Below are 19469 nucleotides of genomic sequence, written 5' to 3' on the forward strand. Positions count from 1 at the left end.
CTTACACGTACTCTTACGTGAGACAGGTTCCACCGACTGACATGCATTAGTTGCATAAGGTGGCTAGCGGGTGTCTGTCTCTCCTACTTTAGTCGGATCGGATTCGATGAAAAGGGTCCTTATGAAGGGTAAATAGCAATTGGCATATCACATTGTGGTCTTTGCGTAGGTAAGAAACGTTCTTGCTAGAAACCCATAGCAGCCACGTAAAACATGCAAACAACAATTAGAGGACGTCTAACTTGTTTTTGCAGGGTATGCTATGTGATGTGATATGGCCAAAAGGATGTGATGAATGATATATGTGATGTATGAGATTGATCATGTTCTTATAATAGGAATCACGACTTACATGTCGATGAGTATGACGGTGACAGGATGATCATGGAGCCCCAAGATGGAGATCAAAGGAGCTATGTGATATTGGCCATATCATGTCACTATTATTATTTGATTGCATATGATGTTTATCATGTTCTGCATCTTGTTTACTTAAAACGACGGTAGTAAATAAGATGATCCCTTACAACAATTTCAAGAAGTGTTCTCCCCTAACTGTGCACCGTTGCTACAGTTCGTCGCTTCGAAGCACCACGTGTTAATCGGGTGTGATAGATCCTTTCGTTCACATACAACGGGTGTAAGAAGTTTTACACATGCAAAAACACTTAGGGTTAACTTGACGAGCCTAGCATGTGAAGACATGGCCTCGGAACACAGAGACCGAAAGGTCAAACATGAGTCGTATGGAAGATATGATCAACATGGAGATGTTCACCGATGATGACTAGTCCGTCTCACGTGTTAATCGGACACGGATTAGTTGACTTGGATCGTGTAACACTTGGATGACTAGAGGGATGTCTAATCTGAGTGGGAGTTCATTAATAATTTGATTAGATGAACTTAATTATCATGAACTTAGTCTAAAATCTTTACAATATGTCCTATAGATCAAATGGCCAACGTTGTATTCAATTTCAACGCGTTCCTAGAGAAAACCAAGCTGAAAGACGATGGCAGCAACTATACGGACTGGGTCCGGAACCTGAGGATCATCCTCATAGCTGCCAAGAAAGATTATGTCCTACAAGCACCGCTAGGTGATCCACTCGTCCCACTGAACCAAGACGCTATGAACGCTTGGCAGACACGTACTGATGACTACTCCCTCGTTCAGTGCGGCATGCTTTACAGCTTAGAACTGGGGCTCCAAAAGCGTTTTGAGAGACATGGAGCATATGAGATGTTCGAAGAGCTAAAAAATGGTTTTTCAAGCTCATGCCCGGATCGAGAGATATGAAGTCTCCGATAAGTTCTTCAGCTGTAAGATGGAGGAAAATAGTTCTGTCAGTGAGCACATACTCACTATGTCTGGGTTACATAACCGCTTGACTCAGCTGGGAGTTAATCTCCCGGATGACGCGGTCATTGACAGAATCCTCCAGTCGCTTCCACCAAGCTACAAGAGCTTTGTGATGAACTTCAATATGCAGGGGATGGTAAAGACCATTCCTGAAGTATTTGCTATGCTGAAATCAGCAGAGGTAGAAGTCAAGAAGGAACATCAAGTGTTGATGATGAATAAAACCACTAAGTTCAAAAAGGGCAAGGGTAAAAAGAACTTCAAGAAGGACGGCAAGGAAGTTGCTGCGCCCGGCAAGCAAGCTGTCGGGAAGAAGTCAAAGAATGGACCCAAGCCTGAGACAGAGTGCTTTTATTGCAAAGGGAAGGGTCACTGGAAGCGGAACTGCCCCAAATACTTAGCGGATAAGAAGGCCGGCAACACCAAAGGTATATTTGATATACATGTGATTGATGTGTACCTTACCAGTACTCGTAGTAACTCCTGGGTATTTGATACCGGTGCCGTTGCTCATATTTGTAACTCACCACAGGAGCTGCGGAATAAACGGAAACTGGAAAGGGACGAGGTGACGATGCGCGTCAGGAATGGTTCCAAGGTCGATGTGATCGCCGTCGGCACGCTACCTCTACATTTACCTACGGGATTAGTTATAAACCTCAATAATTGTTATTTAGTGCCATGTCTGAGCATGAACATTGTATCAGGATCTCGTTTAATACGAGATGGCTACTCATTTAAATCCGAGAATAATGGTTGTTCTATTTATATGAGAGATATGTTTTATGGTCATGCTCCGATAGTCAATGGCTTATTCTTAATGAATCTCGAGCGTATTAATACACATGTTCATAGTGTGAGTACCAAAAGATGTAAGGTTGATAATGATAGTCCCACATACTTGTGGCACTGCTGCCTTGGTCACATAGGTGTCAAACGCATGAAGAAGCTCCATGCAGATGGACTTTTAGAGTCTCTTGATTATGAATCATTTGACACGTGCGAACCATGCCTCATGGGAAAAATGACCAAGACTCCGTTCTCAGGAACAATGGAGCGAGCAACCAACTTGTTGGAAATCATACATACTGATGTGTGCGGTCCAATGAGTGTTGAGGCTCGCGGTGGCTATCGTTATGTTCTCACCCTCACTGATGACTTGAGTAGATATGGGTATGTCTACTTAATGAAACACAAATCTGAAACCTTTGAAAAGTTCAAAGAATTTCAGAGTGAGGTTGAGAATCAACGTGACAGAAAAATCAAGTTTCTACAATCAGATCGTGGAGGAGAATACTTGAGTCACGAATTTGGCACACACTTAAGAAAATGTGGAATAGTTTCACAACTCACGCCGCCTGGAACACCTCAGCGTAACGGTGTGTCCGAACGTCGTAATCGCACTCTATTAGATATGGTGCGATCTATGATGTCTCTTGCCGATTTACCGCTATCTTTTTGGGGCTATGCTTTAGAGACTGCCGCATTCACTTTAAATAGGGCTCCGTCGAAATCCGTTGAGACGACACCGTATGAATTATGGTTTGGGAAGAAACCTAAGCTGTCGTTTCTAAAAGTTTGGGGATGCGATGCTTATGTCAAGGAACTTCAACCTGAAAAGCTCGAACCCAAGTCGGAAAAATGCGTCTTCATAGGATACCCTAAAGAAACTTATGGGTATACCTTCTACCTCAGATCTGAAGGCAAGATCTTTGTTGCCAAGAATGGGTCCTTTCTAGAGAAAGAGTTTCTCTCGAAAGAAGTAAGTGGGAGGAAAGTAGAACTTGATGAAGTATTGCCTCTTGAACCGGTAAATGGCGCAACTCAAGAAAATGTTCCTGAGGTGCCTGCACCGACTAGAGAGGAAGTTATTAATGATGATCAAGATACTTCTGATCAAGCTCCTACTGAAATTCGAAGGTCCACAAGGACACGTTCCGCACCAGAGTGGTACGGCAACCCTGTCTTGGAAATCATGTTGTTAGACAATAGTGAACCTACGAACTATGAAGAAGCGATGGCGGGCCCGGATTCCGACAAATGGCTAGAAGCCATGAAATCCGAGATAGGATCCATGTATGAAAACAAAGTATGGACTTTGACTAACTTGCTCGTTGAACAGCGAGCCATAGAAAATAAATGGATCTTCAAGAAGAAGACAGACGCGGATGGTAATGTGACCATCTATAAAGCTCGGCTTGTCGCTAAGGGTTATTGACAAGTTCAAGGAATTGACTACGATGAGACTTTCTCACCGGTAGCGAAGCTAAAGTCCGTCCGAATCATGTTAGCAATTGCCGCATTCTACGATTATGAGATATGGCAAATGGACGTCAAAACGGCATTCCTTAATGGTTTCCTTAAGGAAGAGTTGTATATGATGCAGCCGGAAGGTTTTGTCGATCCTAAGAATGCTGACAAGGTGTGCAAGCTCCAACGCTCGATTTATGGGCTGGTGCAAGCATCTCGGAGTTGGAACATTCACTTTGATGAGATGATCAAAGCGTTTGGGTTTAGGCAGACTTATGGAGAAGCCTGCGTTTACAAGAAAGTGAGTGGGAGCTCTGTAGCATTTCTCATACTATATGTAGATGACATACTTTTGATGGGAAATGATATAGAACTCTTGGACAGCATCAAGGCCTACTTGAATAAGAGTTTTTCAATGAAGGACCTTGGAGAAGCTGCTTATATATTAGGCATCAAGATCTATAGAGATAGATCAAGACGCCTCATAGGTCTTTCACAAAGCACATACCTTGATAAGATTTTGAAGAAGTTCAAAATGGATCAGTCCAAGAAAGGGTTCTTGCCTGTTTTGCAAGGTATGAAATTGAGCTCAGCTCAATGTCCGACCACGGCAGAAGAGATAGAAGAGATGAGTGTCATCCCCTATGCCTCAGCCATAGGTTATATTATGTATGCCATGCTGTGTACCAGACCTGATGTAAACCTTGCCGTAAGTTTGGTAGGAAGGTACCAAAGTAATCCCGGCAAGGAACACTGGACAGCGGTCAAGAATATCCTGAAGTACCTGAAAAGGACTAAGGAAATGTTTCTCGTTCATGGAGGCGACGAAGAGCTCGTCGTAAAGGGTTACGTCGACGCTAGCTTCGACACAGATCTGGATGACTCTAAGTCACAAACCGGATACGTGTATATGTTGAATGGTGGAGCAGTGAGCTGGTGCAGCTGCAAACAGAGCGTCGTGGCGGGATCCACACGTGAAGCGGAGTACATGGCAGCCTCGGAGGCAGCACATGAAGCTATATGGGTGAAGGAGTTCATCACCGACCTAGGAGTCATACCCAATGCGTCGGGGCCAATCAAACTCTTTTGTGACAATACTGGAGCTATTGCACTTGCCAAGGAACCCAGGTTTCACAAGAAGACAAGGCACATCAAGCGTCGCTTCAACTCCATTCGTGAAAATGTTCAAGATGGAGACATAGAGATTTGTAAAGTACATACGGACCTGAATATAGCAGATCCGTTGACTAAACCTCTCCCTAGGGCAAAACATGATCAACACCAGAATTCCATGGGTGTTCGATTCATCACAATGTAACTAGATTATTGACTCTAGTGCAAGTGGGAGACTGTTGGAAATATGCCCTAGAGGCAATAATAAAAGCATTATTATTATATTTCTTTGTTCATGATAATTGTCTTTATTCATGCTATAACTGTATTATCCGGAAATCGTAATACACGTGTGAATACATAGACCATAATATGTCCCTAGTAAGCCTCTAGTTGACTAGCTCGTTGATCAACAGATAGTCATGGTTTCCTGGCTATGGACATTGGATGTCACTGATAACGGGATCACATCATTAGGAGAATGATGTGATGGACAAGACCCAATCCTAAGCATAGCACAAAGATCGTGTAGTTCGTTTGCTAGAGCTTTTCCAATGTCAAGTATCTTTTCCTTTGACCATGAGATCGTGTAACTCCCGGATACCGTAGGAGTGCTTTGGGTGTATCAAACGTCACAACGTAACTGGGTGACTATAAAGGTGCATTACAGGTATCTCCGAAAGTGTCTGTTGGGTTGACACGGATCGAGACTGGGATTTGTCACTCCGGATAACGGAGAGGTATCACTGGGCCCACTCGGTAATGCATCATCATTATGAGCTCAAGGTGACCAAGTGGTTGATCACGGGATCATGCATTACGGTACGAGTAAAGTGACTTGCCGGTAACGAGATTGAACAAGGTATTGGGATACCGACGATCGAGTCTCGGGCAAGTAACATACCGATTGACAAAGGGAATTGTATACGGGGTTGATTAATCCTCGACATCGTGGTTCATCCGATGAGATCATCGTGGAGCATGTTGGGAGCCATCATGGGTATCCAGATCCCGCTGTTGATTATTGACCGGAGAGTCGTCTCGGTCATGTCTGCTTGTCTCCCGAACCCGTAGGGTCTACACACTTAAGGTTCGGTGACGCTAGGGTTATGAAGATATGTATATGCAGTAATCCGAATGTTGTTCAGAGTCCCGGATGAGATCCTGGACGTCGCGAGGAGTTCCGGAATGGTCCGTAGGTAAAGAATTATATATAGGAAGTGCTGTTTCGGCCATCGGGACAAGTTTCGGGGTTATCGGTATTGTACCGGGACCACCGGAGGGGTCCCGGGGGCCCACCGGGTGGGGCCACCTGTCCCGGGGGGCCACATGGGCTGTAGGGGGTGCGCCTTGGCCTATATGGGCCAAGGGCACCAGCCCTACTAGGCCCATGCGCCTAGGGTTTCCACCACGGAGGAGTCCAAGTGGTGGAAGGCACCCCGAGGTGCCTTGGGGGGGAGGGAAACCCTCCCCTGGCCGCCGCACCTAGGAGATTGGATCTCCTAGGCTGCGCACCACCCCCCCTTGGCCCTCCTATATATAGTGGGGGAGAGGAGGGATTTCATACCTCAGCCTTTGGTGCTTCCTCTCTCCCCGTTACGTCTCTCTCTCGCAGTATAGGCGAAGCCCTGCTACTGTGACGCCCTGCATCCACCACCACGCCGTCGTGCTGCTGGATCTTCATCAACCTCTCTTCCCCCTTGCTGGATCAAGAAAGGAGGAGACGTCATCCGTTCCGTACGTGTGTTGAACGCGGAGGCACCGTCCGTTCGGTGCTAAGATCATCGGTGATTTGAATCACGTCGTGTTCGACTACATCATCCCCGTTCTTTGAACGCTTCCGCTCGCGATCTACAAGGTACGTAGATGCATCTAATCACTCATTGCTAGATGAACTCCTAGATGGATCTTGGTGAAACCGTAGGAAAATTTTTGTTTTCTGCAACGTTCCCCAACAGGGTCGCCATCCGATGAACCATCGTCGGCAGCCCGAGAGAGGGGGATTGCGAGACTATCAGCTGTTGAGTTAGTAATGTCTGGACGAGGGAGTGCGAGAGATTCTTTGCACGGGGTATTTTTCCTTTTAGCATAACAGGCCTTCCTTTGAGCACTTGACTGCCCCTTCTCAATATCCGACCTGCTTTTGCGGCGCTGCACGCGCTTCCCTCGTATCTTTTCATTCAAATCATCTCTATCATCAACCGTTAGTTCCTCATTTTTCTTGTGATAAAATGCTCGGCTACGAGAGTTTCTCTGTATCCTCTTAGATCCCTCGTTGTCATGGGTAACACCGAAGGCGTCTAATGATGGAGGGGGTAATGTTGCATCATCGTGGAATGTGTCTGCATATTTAGGGATATTAGCCGTGGAATTTTTAAAATAATGTGTGCAAGCATCATTAGTGAGGCGGTAATATTGTAATTGGAAAATATTGTTTTAGTGAGAAATGAATACCAGAACATTCTTCTCGGACCCAACAATGATAAATTTGCATTAAGATCAAGCATATGACGCTAGGGTATTTGCATCGACTACATTAATTTATGTTCTTAAACGCCGTGAATTAATAACATAAATATTTACCTGAATTAGATAGCATCCGTAGATTTTCACTTGATTCTAACTTATCCTTTCTCCTCCGATAAGCTGCCCTCCTAAGTGCATTTATATGATCTCTTTTGCGATCTTCCTCGGTTACCAGACATGTTTCTTCAAGTATATTCTCGTCAATGTCTGGTGTCATTGAAACCATACTTTAAATGTAGAAAGTAAAAAATAATATTCCCACATTGATGAATCCATTATTAACAAGTCAATTACCATTTTGATCATTGTCGTTAACCAGATCGTATGTCTCTGTCGATGTAGCAGTATATGCTGAATCAGGATGCGATAATAATGTTGTATAGGCAGAGCTAGTTGCGTTGTCTGGTTGAACATGGTTAATAAATGTTACACAAAAATTAATTGGTAATGGTTAGAACACTTGATTCTTACCAGACAAATTAATGGCGCGGAGTTTATCTTCTTCAAGAGCAAGTTCTTTTTTCCTACGATAAGAAGCTCTCCTCAGGGCGTTTCTATGAGCTCTTTTGCGTTCTTCTTCCGTTAGTGCAGCATTATCTTTTGTGACATTGAAGTCATCTGATTCAGAACGATGGGTTAGTATTATACGATGGTATACCAAGGGGAAGCCACGCATACAAATAGATAAACAATGACTACCTGATGTACCTGATGTCACAAGCTTAGGTTGACGAACATTCGTGATATCACCTAGGGCACGACGTTGAACGATGTGGCCATCGACTTGTTGTATTTTCAAACCCTGTTTTTTGCTAATGCGATAAGTTTCCCGCCTCAAGGCTTTGTTAAGTTCCTTAGGGTCTACAACGCATATTAAACATACGGTAGTTAGTGAATAAAAACAGCCATTGCATATAGCAAAATACCTGAAAACATGTCCACAAGTTAAATGCCTTCACAAATTACCAGATTTCGACAAGCAGCGCTGTTGATCCTCTATTTGTAACACGACATCTTGGATTTTTTTTATATCCTTAGCTGAAAGCATTTGTGTGTTGTCAGGTTCCTTTGATATATGACTTTGATTCCCGCATCTGATTTCGTCTGCAGCATGTCAAAAATATCAAACAGAAAGATGGTAATGCTTTTTCACAACATCTGTACATAAGGTCATATTCGATGTTAGACAAGCATCCGTGGGAGTACCTGATAGATTTGTCCCACCGTTGATATATTCGTCTGGAGGTTCACCCTCTGTAGAACACCAATATATGCAGCATAGGCACATGTTGTTAATGAAAATGACCAATAGTAGGGTGACTATCAAGAATTAGATGGTTGGAACCCAACAACGAACCATCATGAAGGTCTTTAATCCGTGGTGAACTTGTTCCACCTGTATAGTGATACCCAGTAAATAACAAAAAATCAATGAAATATACACTACAAAAATATGGTTATAACAATCTTGACATTTGTAATGAGGCTGAGAGAGTACCATATTCATCTAAACTAAAATCCAAAGCATTGGTATTCGGAGCTGTGAATGAATCCTCTTTATGCTCTCCATCTGTAGGATGACAACCAACATGAATATAAGGATAATGTTATAAACGTCGTACCTACATGGCAACATTCCCAACAATAGTCACACAAGCTCTATACCTGTAACAGTAGCTGAATTGTCCACACCAGTCTCCGCTATGGGTAAGATGCTTGCATTGTTATCTTCAACTATTGTACATCTTGTAAGGACTGAAAAGCATTATGCATTAATTATGTGAATATGAAAAGTGCACATAACTCATGCGTAGCAGATTATGATAGGTTAAAGCATGCCCGTAGATTTAACTTCAACAGTTATCACGCTATGAAAGCTTGCGAATGTTCGTTAACACATGTGTAGTAATTTCTCATAGAAATGCTGCACACCTGTAGAAACGTCCTCTTCTGGTAGCTGATCAACCGCCCTGCTTCTTGAATTACCCATGTGTACCTATGAAATTAATTGCTATACATCAGTTAAATGATGTATTGGCATAAGACCGTTGACTTTTTTCAGATGGCATAGACTGCTAGATTGTTTACTATTTCATGGAACCTATTAGATTAAAGTGTTATAACTACCTTATGTTTGTGTCACTTTTTGCATGTGATGCTGTTTCGAGGATGGAAAATGGAGATCCTCTGAACCTGTGAGATGCAAACTCGATGACACCCTCCCTGATGCCTGTTGCCACTTGATGATTCACCACCTGTGTGCACATACTGTCAAATAGTGATAAACAGGTATGGCTGTCAAATAGTGACAAACATTTCCCATTCAAAACGGTGGTTCATATGGGAGGATGACATTATTTCCCACTCTGAACGATTTTATTCATCCAGCCTGTACCTATTCATGCCAGCTTACAGTATATTCTCATTGCCTATACAGCAGTTAACTGATGTATAGCAATTAATTTCATAGGTACACATGGGTAATTCAAGAAGCAGGGCGGTTGATCAGCTACCAGAAGAGGACGTTTCTACAGGTATGCAACATTTCCATGAGAAAGTACTACACATGTGTTAACGAACATTCGCAAGCTTTCATAGCGTGATAACTGTTGAAGTTAATTCTACGGGCATGCTTTAACCTATCATAATCTGCTACGCATGAGTTATGTGCACTTTTCGTATTCACATAATTATGTGCACTATTAGATTAAAGTGTTATAACTACCTTATGTTTGTGACACTTTTTGCATGTGATGCTGTTTCGAGGATGGAAAATGGAGATCCTCTGCAGTTGTGAGATGCAAACTCGATGACACCGTCACCGATGCCTGTTGCCACTTGATGATTCACCACCTGCAAGCATTTGGGGCTGTCAAATAGTGATAAACAGGTATGGCTGTCAATTAGTGACAAACATTTCCCATTCAAAACGGTGGTTCATATGGAAGGATGACATTATTTCCCACTCTGAACGATTTTGTTCATCCAGCATCTACCTGCACTCAATCATTTTCAACCATCTGAGTATTTCCTGTTGGCATAGAAACCTTAACTTTTGCATGTCACCAATTAGAGTCAAGCCTCTTACCTACCTTATGTTTGTGTCAACTAACCTCCAGATGCTGCTGCTGATGACACCCCACCCTGGGGCCGGCACCAGGCCCAAACTCCTGTCAGTTATGTGCACGAAAACTGAGTTCCTTGCAATGAGATGATTCAATTTAGGGCTGATAAAATGAGAGCAAGAGGTATGGCACAGTTGAGGATGTTGAACCGAGATCACAATGCCAGTACGACCACGGAACCGATCAAAGATGCAGATTTGTAAGAGTAGTAATTGTAAAGGTAGGAATATGTAAACGCCACACCTGACACCTGATTTTGCAATCGCCACTCCGGCGGCGACTGGATCCACGGAACCGATCAGAGATGCAGATTTGTAAGAGTAGTAATTGTAAAGGTAGGAATATGTAAACGCCACACCTGACACCTGATTTTGCAATCGCCACTCCGGCGGCGACTGGATCGCACGCAGGTCCGCTGAAGAGCGACGGATCGGGGACGTGAGCCTGTCTTTGCACCCGGACGGCGTCGTCGCCGGGATAAGACTGCACGCTGTGAAAGAGACCTACGGTATGAGCGCTTGTGGCGGCGGACAAGGGTTTCAGGGTTTGTGACGGCGGCCAAGGGTTTGAGGGGCGGGGACGAATGACCGCGGCTCGCAATGGGATCGAGGTCAAGACGATCAGATCGATCAGCCCGTCATTTCGTAGGTTAACCGTGATTGATCGTTGTAGGGGTTTTTTCTAGCTGTGAACCGGCGCGGTTCAGAATGGGCGTAGTTGTATCTTGACGTTTTTTTTATTGGTTGGGAGGTAAGATGCGGGGGAACGGTGGAAAGCCGGAGGTGGGACGAAGTACCAAAAAAAAACCAGGGAAGGTGGGACGAAAATTGACCGGCGGAGACTACCAACTGCTCCATTAGGAGTAGAGACTCCTAATGGACGAGTTGGTTGAATAGTCACACCACTTTCGTCTGGTTTTTTTCGTCTGGTTTTTCGTCCCCTCCCCCACCCCTTTTCTACGGGTTTATTTTCGTCTCCATTCTTTCTTTGTAAACCAACACTTTCCTAAGATACAAAAGATCACAGGTCTAACTTTCCTAACTTACCTAAATCAACTGATTCCTCCCATCAATGCAATTTACTTTAGGAAATAAAATAACGAATTTTAAGGAAACAAATAATGGAATTTTACCCATGATCTATTTAAACCAATTTTATATGCCAATAAGATCAATTTTCGGTAACTTTTATATGGAAAGGAATAATTCATGATCAATCTTTAATCAAGCATAAAAAAATTGGGTAGTATTTGGTAACTTTTATATGGAAATGAATAAATCATGATCAATCTTTGATCAATCATAAATCATTACTATTATATGAGAATGGGTCATTTGATTCCTCTCTCAAAAAAGAAAAAAAAATAGTACGCCGCCAACTCCTCTCTCGATCCTATCCTCCTTGATATTTTTGCTAGGTTGTGGCTATGGGATGGCGCCGCCGCCGCCATCACGGGACCACAGTTCCATGCCTCCGCCGTCCAACGTCTTGCCCCTTCCCGTTCTAGGGCTTCCACAAGTCAACATCGCACCTCCTCCCCACCAGAGAACATGTAGCAGTAGGAGCAGAGAGGAATCGGGGGCAGGGGTCGCCGGAAGCACCTCGCTGGGACAATCCCCATGGCTACCAGGCGCATAACCAACACGCGACAGTCGCTCCACGGCCAACCAACAAAGGTGAGTCGCCTGTCCGCCCATCAACATAATCTCTCTTTCTCGCCGCGCTGCATGGGAAATGGCCGCTCTAGGGATTCTCGATTCGGTCCTGGCTGCGCCATTAGGTTTCTCACGGCTTTGTTTCAGTTGAGTTCTGATGTTCATAGTATAATTCGTCAAGACCAAATTTTCATTAATAATGTTTCCAACCAGGACAGTCTGATGCGAGAGAGTTTCTTGCCCGATTCGTGTGTCAACTAGAAATTCCTTGATCTTTACTCATGTTTCTCGTTCGTGATGTCCAGGTGCCGCAGGCCCGACAGGGAAGCAGAAGGATGCCGGCGCCAGCGCTGGCCTCCCCTGTGTGAGAGGAAACAGACGGGTGCTCGGGGGCATCGGCGACGTTCTCCACGTGGACGTCCTCGACGGGTAAGAAAATCAACGCAAGGATCGAATAATGTTCTGTTTTTCTGTTCTTCCGTTCTTTGGACTGAACTGGATCTTGTCTTGTTCACTGCAACAGCAAGATCCAACTGCCGACGGGGATCAATCACCCAATCACCAGGAGCTTCGGCACCAAGCTCTTGAAGAAGGCTCAGGCTGATCCATCTAAGGTATGAACAACACCCCCTTTTCCGCTCATACAGGCTTTCGAAAGCAATTTCCTATAGATGACATCAACATTTTGATCCTGCACTTGCAGATGACATCAACATTTTGATCCTACACTTGCAGGAGTTCTTGGGTTCTTCTTAATTTACCATTGCTGGAGGAACTAGACCAACACTCTAGGTAGTATCGCTAATAGAGTGGTGCGTTAAGTGGATGAGCAGGATAGGTAGATAACTTACTTTGCAAGCAAAATTCTAGGTGTGAATGCACTGTTTTGTTGGGGTTTCAGCATTCAACATTTTCATATTACCATACATTATGTACTTAGATATATATCTCAATACCATTCATTCCTTGACTCTAATGGCGGGGTTAGTGTGTTTCCTCTGCGACCAATGCAAGGACTGTGTTGGCCATACTTCTTAGATATCTCACTACTAATGCAATGCATCTACTCGAGGCAAGGTTGGCACTGCTGCCTTGAGGATGTCTGATTGGAGAACACCATCATCCTCCCCTTGGTCTCTGATGTCTTGGTAGAGTGGTGGATCACGAGCAGGGTCCTCATTTCAAAGCAGAAGCGGTGAGGTTTTGATTCTCTGGTCATGTTAACCGGCTGGAGCCTTTATTATTTGCCAACACTAATATGTGACCACTCAAATCTTATCTGATATGCTTCTTTGGAAACTGGCCAGAGGAACCGGAGTTGCTGCATGTGGGAGTAGTTCCATTTGTATCTAGGAGTGATGTATTATTGGTGTTCCTATTATTACGACCGCTCTCTTGTAACATTACTTGCTTTCTCCTTCTATAAAAAATACTGTAAGCAATTTGCGTGCTCTAAAAAACAAGGTCGGGTCAGTACTCACCTCGTCCTATAAGAGGCTATTGTGTATGCACATGGTTGACTTGGCAGCAGAGACTCATTAATTTAGTATCAATGTTAACTGTGCCTCTCTGCTTATTTTGAACACTCTGCTTTTGAGTTGCATATAGTTTATGTTCGTTAATTAGTTGACAACCTCACACCTTAACATAGCTGAGAATTATTATTGTGCGTATAACTGGACAGAAAATTAATTGATGCAGACTTGGAGATGGTGAAGAAGTTGGTTGGAAAGAGCAAAAAAGAAGCAGGATGGACTTAAGGTAGACAACTTGATGTGCATGAGGAGTAGGCATAGGCGAGCATGGCTGCACAGAGCAGTGACATTAGCCGGTGACCGGCCAGCGCGGCCTCGACGAGGATGCTCCACCCCATGCATGCTTGCCATTGTTCTGCACCACCGAGGTTTTGTTTTTTCCCCTTCTCTTTCCTTCCTCCAATCTTCAGTCGAGCTGGATGAACAGAAACAAACTATCTCTTCTATTTGTAGATGAAGAAGTTGTCTGGCTTACCAGCCGCCTGAGCACCCAGATCTTCGTGCCCGACTATTGAAGAAGCCTCGGGCTGATTAAGCTATCACAAACAAGGTACATACATCCCCGTTGGCCAAGGTTCACAGATTTTTTAGTTAAATATGTGCTGAAAATTCACCATTATATCTGTGGTTATTATAGGCTACGACATACCTGGGCAAGCTTCAAACTTTACAATCCAAACTTTGTTGTAAGTGTCTGACTCCTTTGTCGTGTACTTGTGTATTTTTGCAGCTTCTCATGTAACAGCTATTGGAGTCTATTTTTTACAGGAGTAGAAAAATTATGTTATGTTTGGTTCTTAATCACTGCAATGAGATCATAATAGACAGGAAGAATAGTTACATCTTCTCCTATGCTTAGTGTTAATTTGAATTGTTGTTCTGAAAGTTTCATTTAGGGAAACTGAAAGTAATTATCCTTGTCCTCCATTTGCAGTCAGATGATGCCCGTGGCCCTAGGGAACCATGGTATGACTTGCATTCAAAAATTGATGATCCAACAGCTTATGATGTTCTACAGAATTTTCAGGAGCGTTGGTTGAAGGCATCGAAAAGCCATGGAAAATATCCTCTGAATATTCTCGAGATGAACCCATGAACCAGATTTGGAAACATTTATGGATCAATAAATCTTAATATTTGATCCACTATTAGCTAATAATTGTTATAGCTTATGATCTTATCGAGTTTAGGGTCGGTTATTATCTTATAGCTAAAGGCACAAGCTGTTAAAAAATATCGTGGAAGTAAGTACTTTTCTCCCTCTCCACTTTCGTCGGTGACAAGTTCAGTTTTTTTTGTATTGATGGATCAAGTCGTGTTGGTTTAACTTCATAGTATAAGGAACTTGCAGTTATTTTTTGTTCATTATCTTATAAGCTACATAAAATAGCAGTATCATCTTGAAGCTGGTGATGGATTAGTGGCCCCAGGTATTCCTGGAATCCTGGTAGTGCAAACATATATTCATTTTTGTGAACTGAAATTGGGGGATATAGTATGTGTGATGAGTGGGATGGGAAAGGTTCAATAAGGAGACATGGGTAGATTGGTTGTCTGTACCATATCAACATAATGTACTTTTAGTATTCAAATTCTGATGTGAGCGTACGACTGACCCCTGTCATATTGGGTGTAAAGAATTTTCCTTTTTCATCATGCCTCCTTGTACATGTTATTTTGTGAGATTAAGAAAGAAAAAGCAAAATGACTCGATTGCATAGGATGCATAAATACAACATTTTGCAACTGAATTAGTTCAGTGTTGTTTTTCCGTAAGAATAAACACAATATTTTGTAGGTTATGTTAGCTGGAATCCGGACTGCATGCTTAGAAATTGCAAATTTTTAAAAATTAGATTAAACAAATATAGTTGAATCATACTCCATATTACTCAGCGAAACGGAGGCACGGTGGATTCACTTGGCAAACTGTGAGCTGGTGTTAGAGTGAACACTATCAGGGCGGGGAGGTGGTCGGACATCACTAATGCCGCCACGGCCAACGGACGAAGAATAGAGTTCCTTTCTGCTTTCCCGTGCATGGATGAATGATTGGAGGAGGAGAAGGTGAGCTTGCTTGGAGAAGTATACATGATGAGAGCTATATGTTTGAATAATGGTATACTATATGTTTTATTGTCCTGTGGCCAATTTGAATTGCACACATATCACCCGTTGAGGGGAAAGGAAAAAAAGAAACAGACATGATCGGCTTGCCTGCTCGCCTTCTTCTTTTCTCTTCTCTGGCGGTACCATCTCTCCCATCACCAGTCCTCCCGGCATCTCCAATGCGGCAAGAGATGAAGATGGACGTGCCGACGCGCGTCGACCACCACAAAATAGGCCCGGTTGATCTCGCTACATAGCCCCCGAACTTCGGGTGTTTTCGCGCTCACGCATGAGCTTCATGGTGACGTCGCCAAGCACGAGAACTAGAGGAGATCGATGAAGGAATCGATGCACATTTCCCAATTAGAATATTTATTTAATTATCCTATTTTTTGTTGTTTCGTGGCAACACATGGGAATTCAGTTAGGTTGATTAAGATCTATTTTTGTCTTACGCCTTTTTATTAGGTTGATTATGATCGTTTTTTGTCCTACCTGTTGCAATAGGCATGGGAGTGGGATTTGGGTAGCATTGTGTTTTTCTAAGGAAGGCCATCATGGCTCTCTTGCATTATTTATGAGATTACATCGAAGAAAGGGGTTCATCGACCCAGTACGATGTTTTCTTATAATTAAAACAAAAGACAGCTAACTATCGGATCATATGATTTACTTCACTTTGAGAGTGCTTTAATTTTCTCTCCTCATTTAATTGTCAAAACTTAAGCATGTTAGAGAATCACAATGGTTAATGGGAAGGTGGGATATGCGAGAGGCACTTTAGCACTTGTTGTAATGTGCTCGTGGTATTTCTCGCCTTCTACCCATAGTAACACATGAACATTTCTTTATTAAAAAAACACATAAACATTTCTTTGTCATAGTAGACGCATGGTGAAAGTGAGGTGGGAGTCATCGGTTTTGAAGGAGAGGGCTCCAACGAGAAATGTCCCTGTGGTGGGAAACCGAGCCGGAAGAGAATGGTCCTGTAGGAAAAGAAAAGGGTGAGTCATGGGTTGGTTTCCTTTTGTGTTGGGCCCGCGTGTTGGAGACAACATGTCGGATAGTCCGGGCAACCACATTTCTCTCACACATATGGTTTGGATTTGGGGGATCCCAGACAAACGGTTCAATTTTGGGGAGCCCGCTGGGCATCTGTACACGTCCGGACGTACGAGAAAAAAGATGAACTTTGACCTTGAAGACGACCTTAATCATTTATTTATTTATTTATTTATATGCATTGTAGCCCGTAGCAACGCACGGGCATTCTACTAGTTAGGAGTAGAGATCCTCCTCTTTTTGTAAATGACTTGTCTATTATGTGAGGAATAAAGTCTATTCGCTGTCAAAAAAAAAAAAGATCCCACCCCGCCTCCTTAAATAGAATTCTTTCAATTTATATATGTTATTATTAAGTTCCTTGGTATCAAGGAGTCATCATAGGAATTAATAAACAAAGGAAGGAAGGAAATGATTGAGACAAAGAAATAAGGAAGACTTGCCAGGAATAAGGAAAGGAATAATGAAGGAAAGGTAGCGCTTCGTGGATTCAGAAATAAGGAAAGGAATAACGAAGGAAAGGAGCGCTTCGTGGATTCATCGCATCCTATACTGGTGGGGCTGGAAATAGGGAAATAAATAATAAGGGACGAAAGGAAAGTATGTTGGTAGGGCTGGGCGTGGAGAAGGAACACTCAGCCCAGGATCATCGACGTCTAGCATGATGACAATGACGAGGGCGTGGCGAGCAGGAGGTCATTAGCATTGGTCATGGGGCTGAACGGGGGAGAAGGCATCAGGTAATTGCAAATCCGGATCGAGTACGTCCCGGTGCATGCGAAGAGTGGACAACTACTCATCATCTGCTCATATTAATCTTTCATCCTATATTGTTTGTTTTTTACACGTGTATGCAATTATGCAAGGAGTTGACGGCGGGCACCGGCAGGCAGTAGCAGCTTCATCGTCTGCTTATGTTTGTTTTGGTCTCTGTACACGTACGGTACGTATCTCCTGGTGCATGCAATGGCATGAATCATGCAGGTTTGATCTACACCCATCCTAAAAAATTAATGTTCAGTTATCACTCAGAGTACGCTTTATATTTTGTTTTTAAAGTTATACTGATCTTTGTCTACAGCTGCATACGACTGGAAAGAGATTGATTTTTAATCTCTAGGTGTCCCTACAACCTCACGAACAGTGATAACTTATAAAATAGTAGAAAACAAAATAAAAAAAGAATTCATGACATCAAATATGCCCAAAGTTTTAAGCACTTATTTTATTTGTCATGTATAGAGCTCATCGGATGATATTTCCCGACAAAAATTTGCAAGCACCAAAAACGTTTGAGCATATTTGATGTCACAAAATTTCAATTTTCTTATTTTCTTTTCTATATTTTATTACTGCTCATGGGGGTGTAGGGAAACCTGGGAGCTACGACACCGTTTTCTCGTTGGCTAACATCAACCGTAGATCAAAACCTTTGGTGAATTGGTCTGCTGTAGTTCTTTTTCTCTCATGCAATTATGGTCGGGTCTGGTGAGGTGATAATCTATGGTAGCCAAAGTCTTCCAGATGCTACATGGATGTGGCCAATGGTGGGTGTGCGTCGTTTGCATGGTGAGCCAGAATCAGAATAAAATTGAGCGAAGATGACCGATCAGATCGAAAAACTCTTTGTTAGAAGTTCTAACCAGGTGGCCTTGATCTTCACTACTGCAGGATGCTGCTAACACGACACTACAATCAGAGACCCTTCGAGAAACTGTGTGTGATGCCATAATCGTAAACGGTGGTGTATGAAAATCGTCAGAAATGTATAAAATGTTTGCGATGGAGGACACATCAAACACGGTTCAGATTTTAGTTGCGTGTGCGATGAAGGGCATACGGTTTAGTTCAATTAACTGTTTGCGGTGAGGAGGAACAAAAGAAACGGGCAGCCAGATGAAGGCGTGTGCGATACACAGCATACGATTTACTCGGATGAACTGTTTGTGATTAGGCAACACAAAAAAACGGGCAACCAGATGAAAGTGTGTGCGATATAAAGAATACGGTTCACTCGGATGAACTGTTTGTGATTAGGCAACACAAAAGAAACGGTCAGCCAGATCACGGTGTGTGCAATATACGACATGCAGTTCACTCGGATGAACTATTTGCGTTGACACAAGAGAACAGAAACGGTTCAACTTAACAAGACATGTGTGTTGTGCGATGGGATTGCATGCAGTTCACTCGGCCCTTGTCGTCAGTGTGTGACCTCTGTGGCAACCTTTCGCTCCCCAGGCGCCTCTTCATGTACCGTGGCAACCGTCCACCGACTCTTCGCCTTCCCCTCTCGATTTGGAACCGCTGTCGCATGCTAGCTCTTCCTCCCTCCTCCATTTGCCTTCACCCTTCCTTCTGCCATTGTTTGATCGTCTTCTCCATGGAGGGAACAAGCCGAAAACGCCCCCGTTATTCTTGCCCCGATCTGAATGATGACGCGGTGGAGGAACTCATTGATCGGTGTGACGTCATCACCTCGGCTAGCATGGCAGGTTCGTTCAAGACCATTCTCGACTCAACTAATAACATCATTACAAGGAACCCAAGGGTCCAGGACCGGTGTGATCTCCCCTATCTTCTTCGTCGTGACCCTGCTGACTGGTGCGGGGACGAGGGAAGCCTCTCCTTGTGTAAGTTGACACCGCTTGATAATGATACGTATGATGTTAAGATGCCATCGCTTGAGGGCAAGGCTTGGGCAGGCGCAAATGGAGATTGGGTTGTT

At 43.5% G+C, this 19469-nt stretch overlaps 2 protein-coding genes across 8 annotated transcripts in view; one reads left to right on the forward strand and one right to left on the reverse strand.

Moving 5' to 3' along the window:
• The window catches only part of LOC147990228 (cyclin-B1-5-like), a 29218-nt gene extending 14283 nt beyond the window's left edge, over window positions 1–14935 (forward strand). For 2 of the 7 annotated variants that reach the window (XM_087514548.1, XM_087514540.1), the window contains 7 exons: window positions 12341–12464; window positions 12559–12649; window positions 12771–13230; window positions 13737–13938; window positions 14024–14120; window positions 14208–14256; window positions 14505–14935. In XM_087514548.1, coding sequence (XP_087370674.1) covers window positions 12341–12464; window positions 12559–12649; window positions 12771–12791 — 236 coding nt within the window. In that variant the 3' untranslated portion in view covers window positions 12792–13230; window positions 13737–13938; window positions 14024–14120; window positions 14208–14256; window positions 14505–14935. Of the gene's footprint in view, window positions 1–11797; window positions 12057–12340; window positions 12465–12558; window positions 12650–12738; window positions 13231–13736; window positions 13939–14023; window positions 14121–14207; window positions 14257–14504 lie in introns of all 7 variants that reach the window. The other 5 variants (XR_015599248.1, XM_087514544.1, XM_087514554.1 and 2 more) reach the window with 5 other exon arrangements.
• Window positions 7590–9921, reverse strand: LOC125549342 (uncharacterized). Its single transcript, XM_048712782.2, has 9 exons — window positions 9383–9921; window positions 9188–9251; window positions 8921–9010; window positions 8754–8825; window positions 8613–8651; window positions 8462–8509; window positions 8222–8359; window positions 7964–8116; window positions 7590–7873 (listed from the first exon to the last, which is right to left on the reverse strand). The coding sequence occupies exons 2-9, from the start codon at window positions 9243–9245 to the stop codon at window positions 7707–7709; spliced, it is 765 nt and encodes a 254-aa protein (XP_048568739.2). The 5' UTR covers window positions 9246–9251; window positions 9383–9921; the 3' UTR covers window positions 7590–7706.
• Window positions 14936–19469: the final 4534 nt, after the last annotated feature.

The sequence above is a fragment of the Triticum urartu genome, chromosome 1A (genome assembly GCF_056163025.1).
Source record: "Triticum urartu cultivar PI428250 chromosome 1A, HENAU_Tu73, whole genome shotgun sequence".
Taxonomy (NCBI): domain Eukaryota; kingdom Viridiplantae; phylum Streptophyta; class Magnoliopsida; order Poales; family Poaceae; genus Triticum; species Triticum urartu.

Excerpts from the sequence above, each read along its gene's own strand:
- LOC125549342 (XM_048712782.2), bottom strand. The coding sequence starts at position 9,245 with ATGGGTAATTCAAGAAGCAGGGCGGTTGATCAGCTACCAGAAGAGGAC. Across the intron at positions 8,652-8,753 it reads TTTTAGTTTAGATGAATATG|GTGGAACAAGTTCACCACGG; the intron begins GTACTCTCTCAG and ends ATCACTATACAG. Across the intron at positions 8,360-8,461 it reads CGGTGGGACAAATCTATCAG|ACGAAATCAGATGCGGGAAT; the intron begins GTACTCCCACGG and ends GACATGCTGCAG.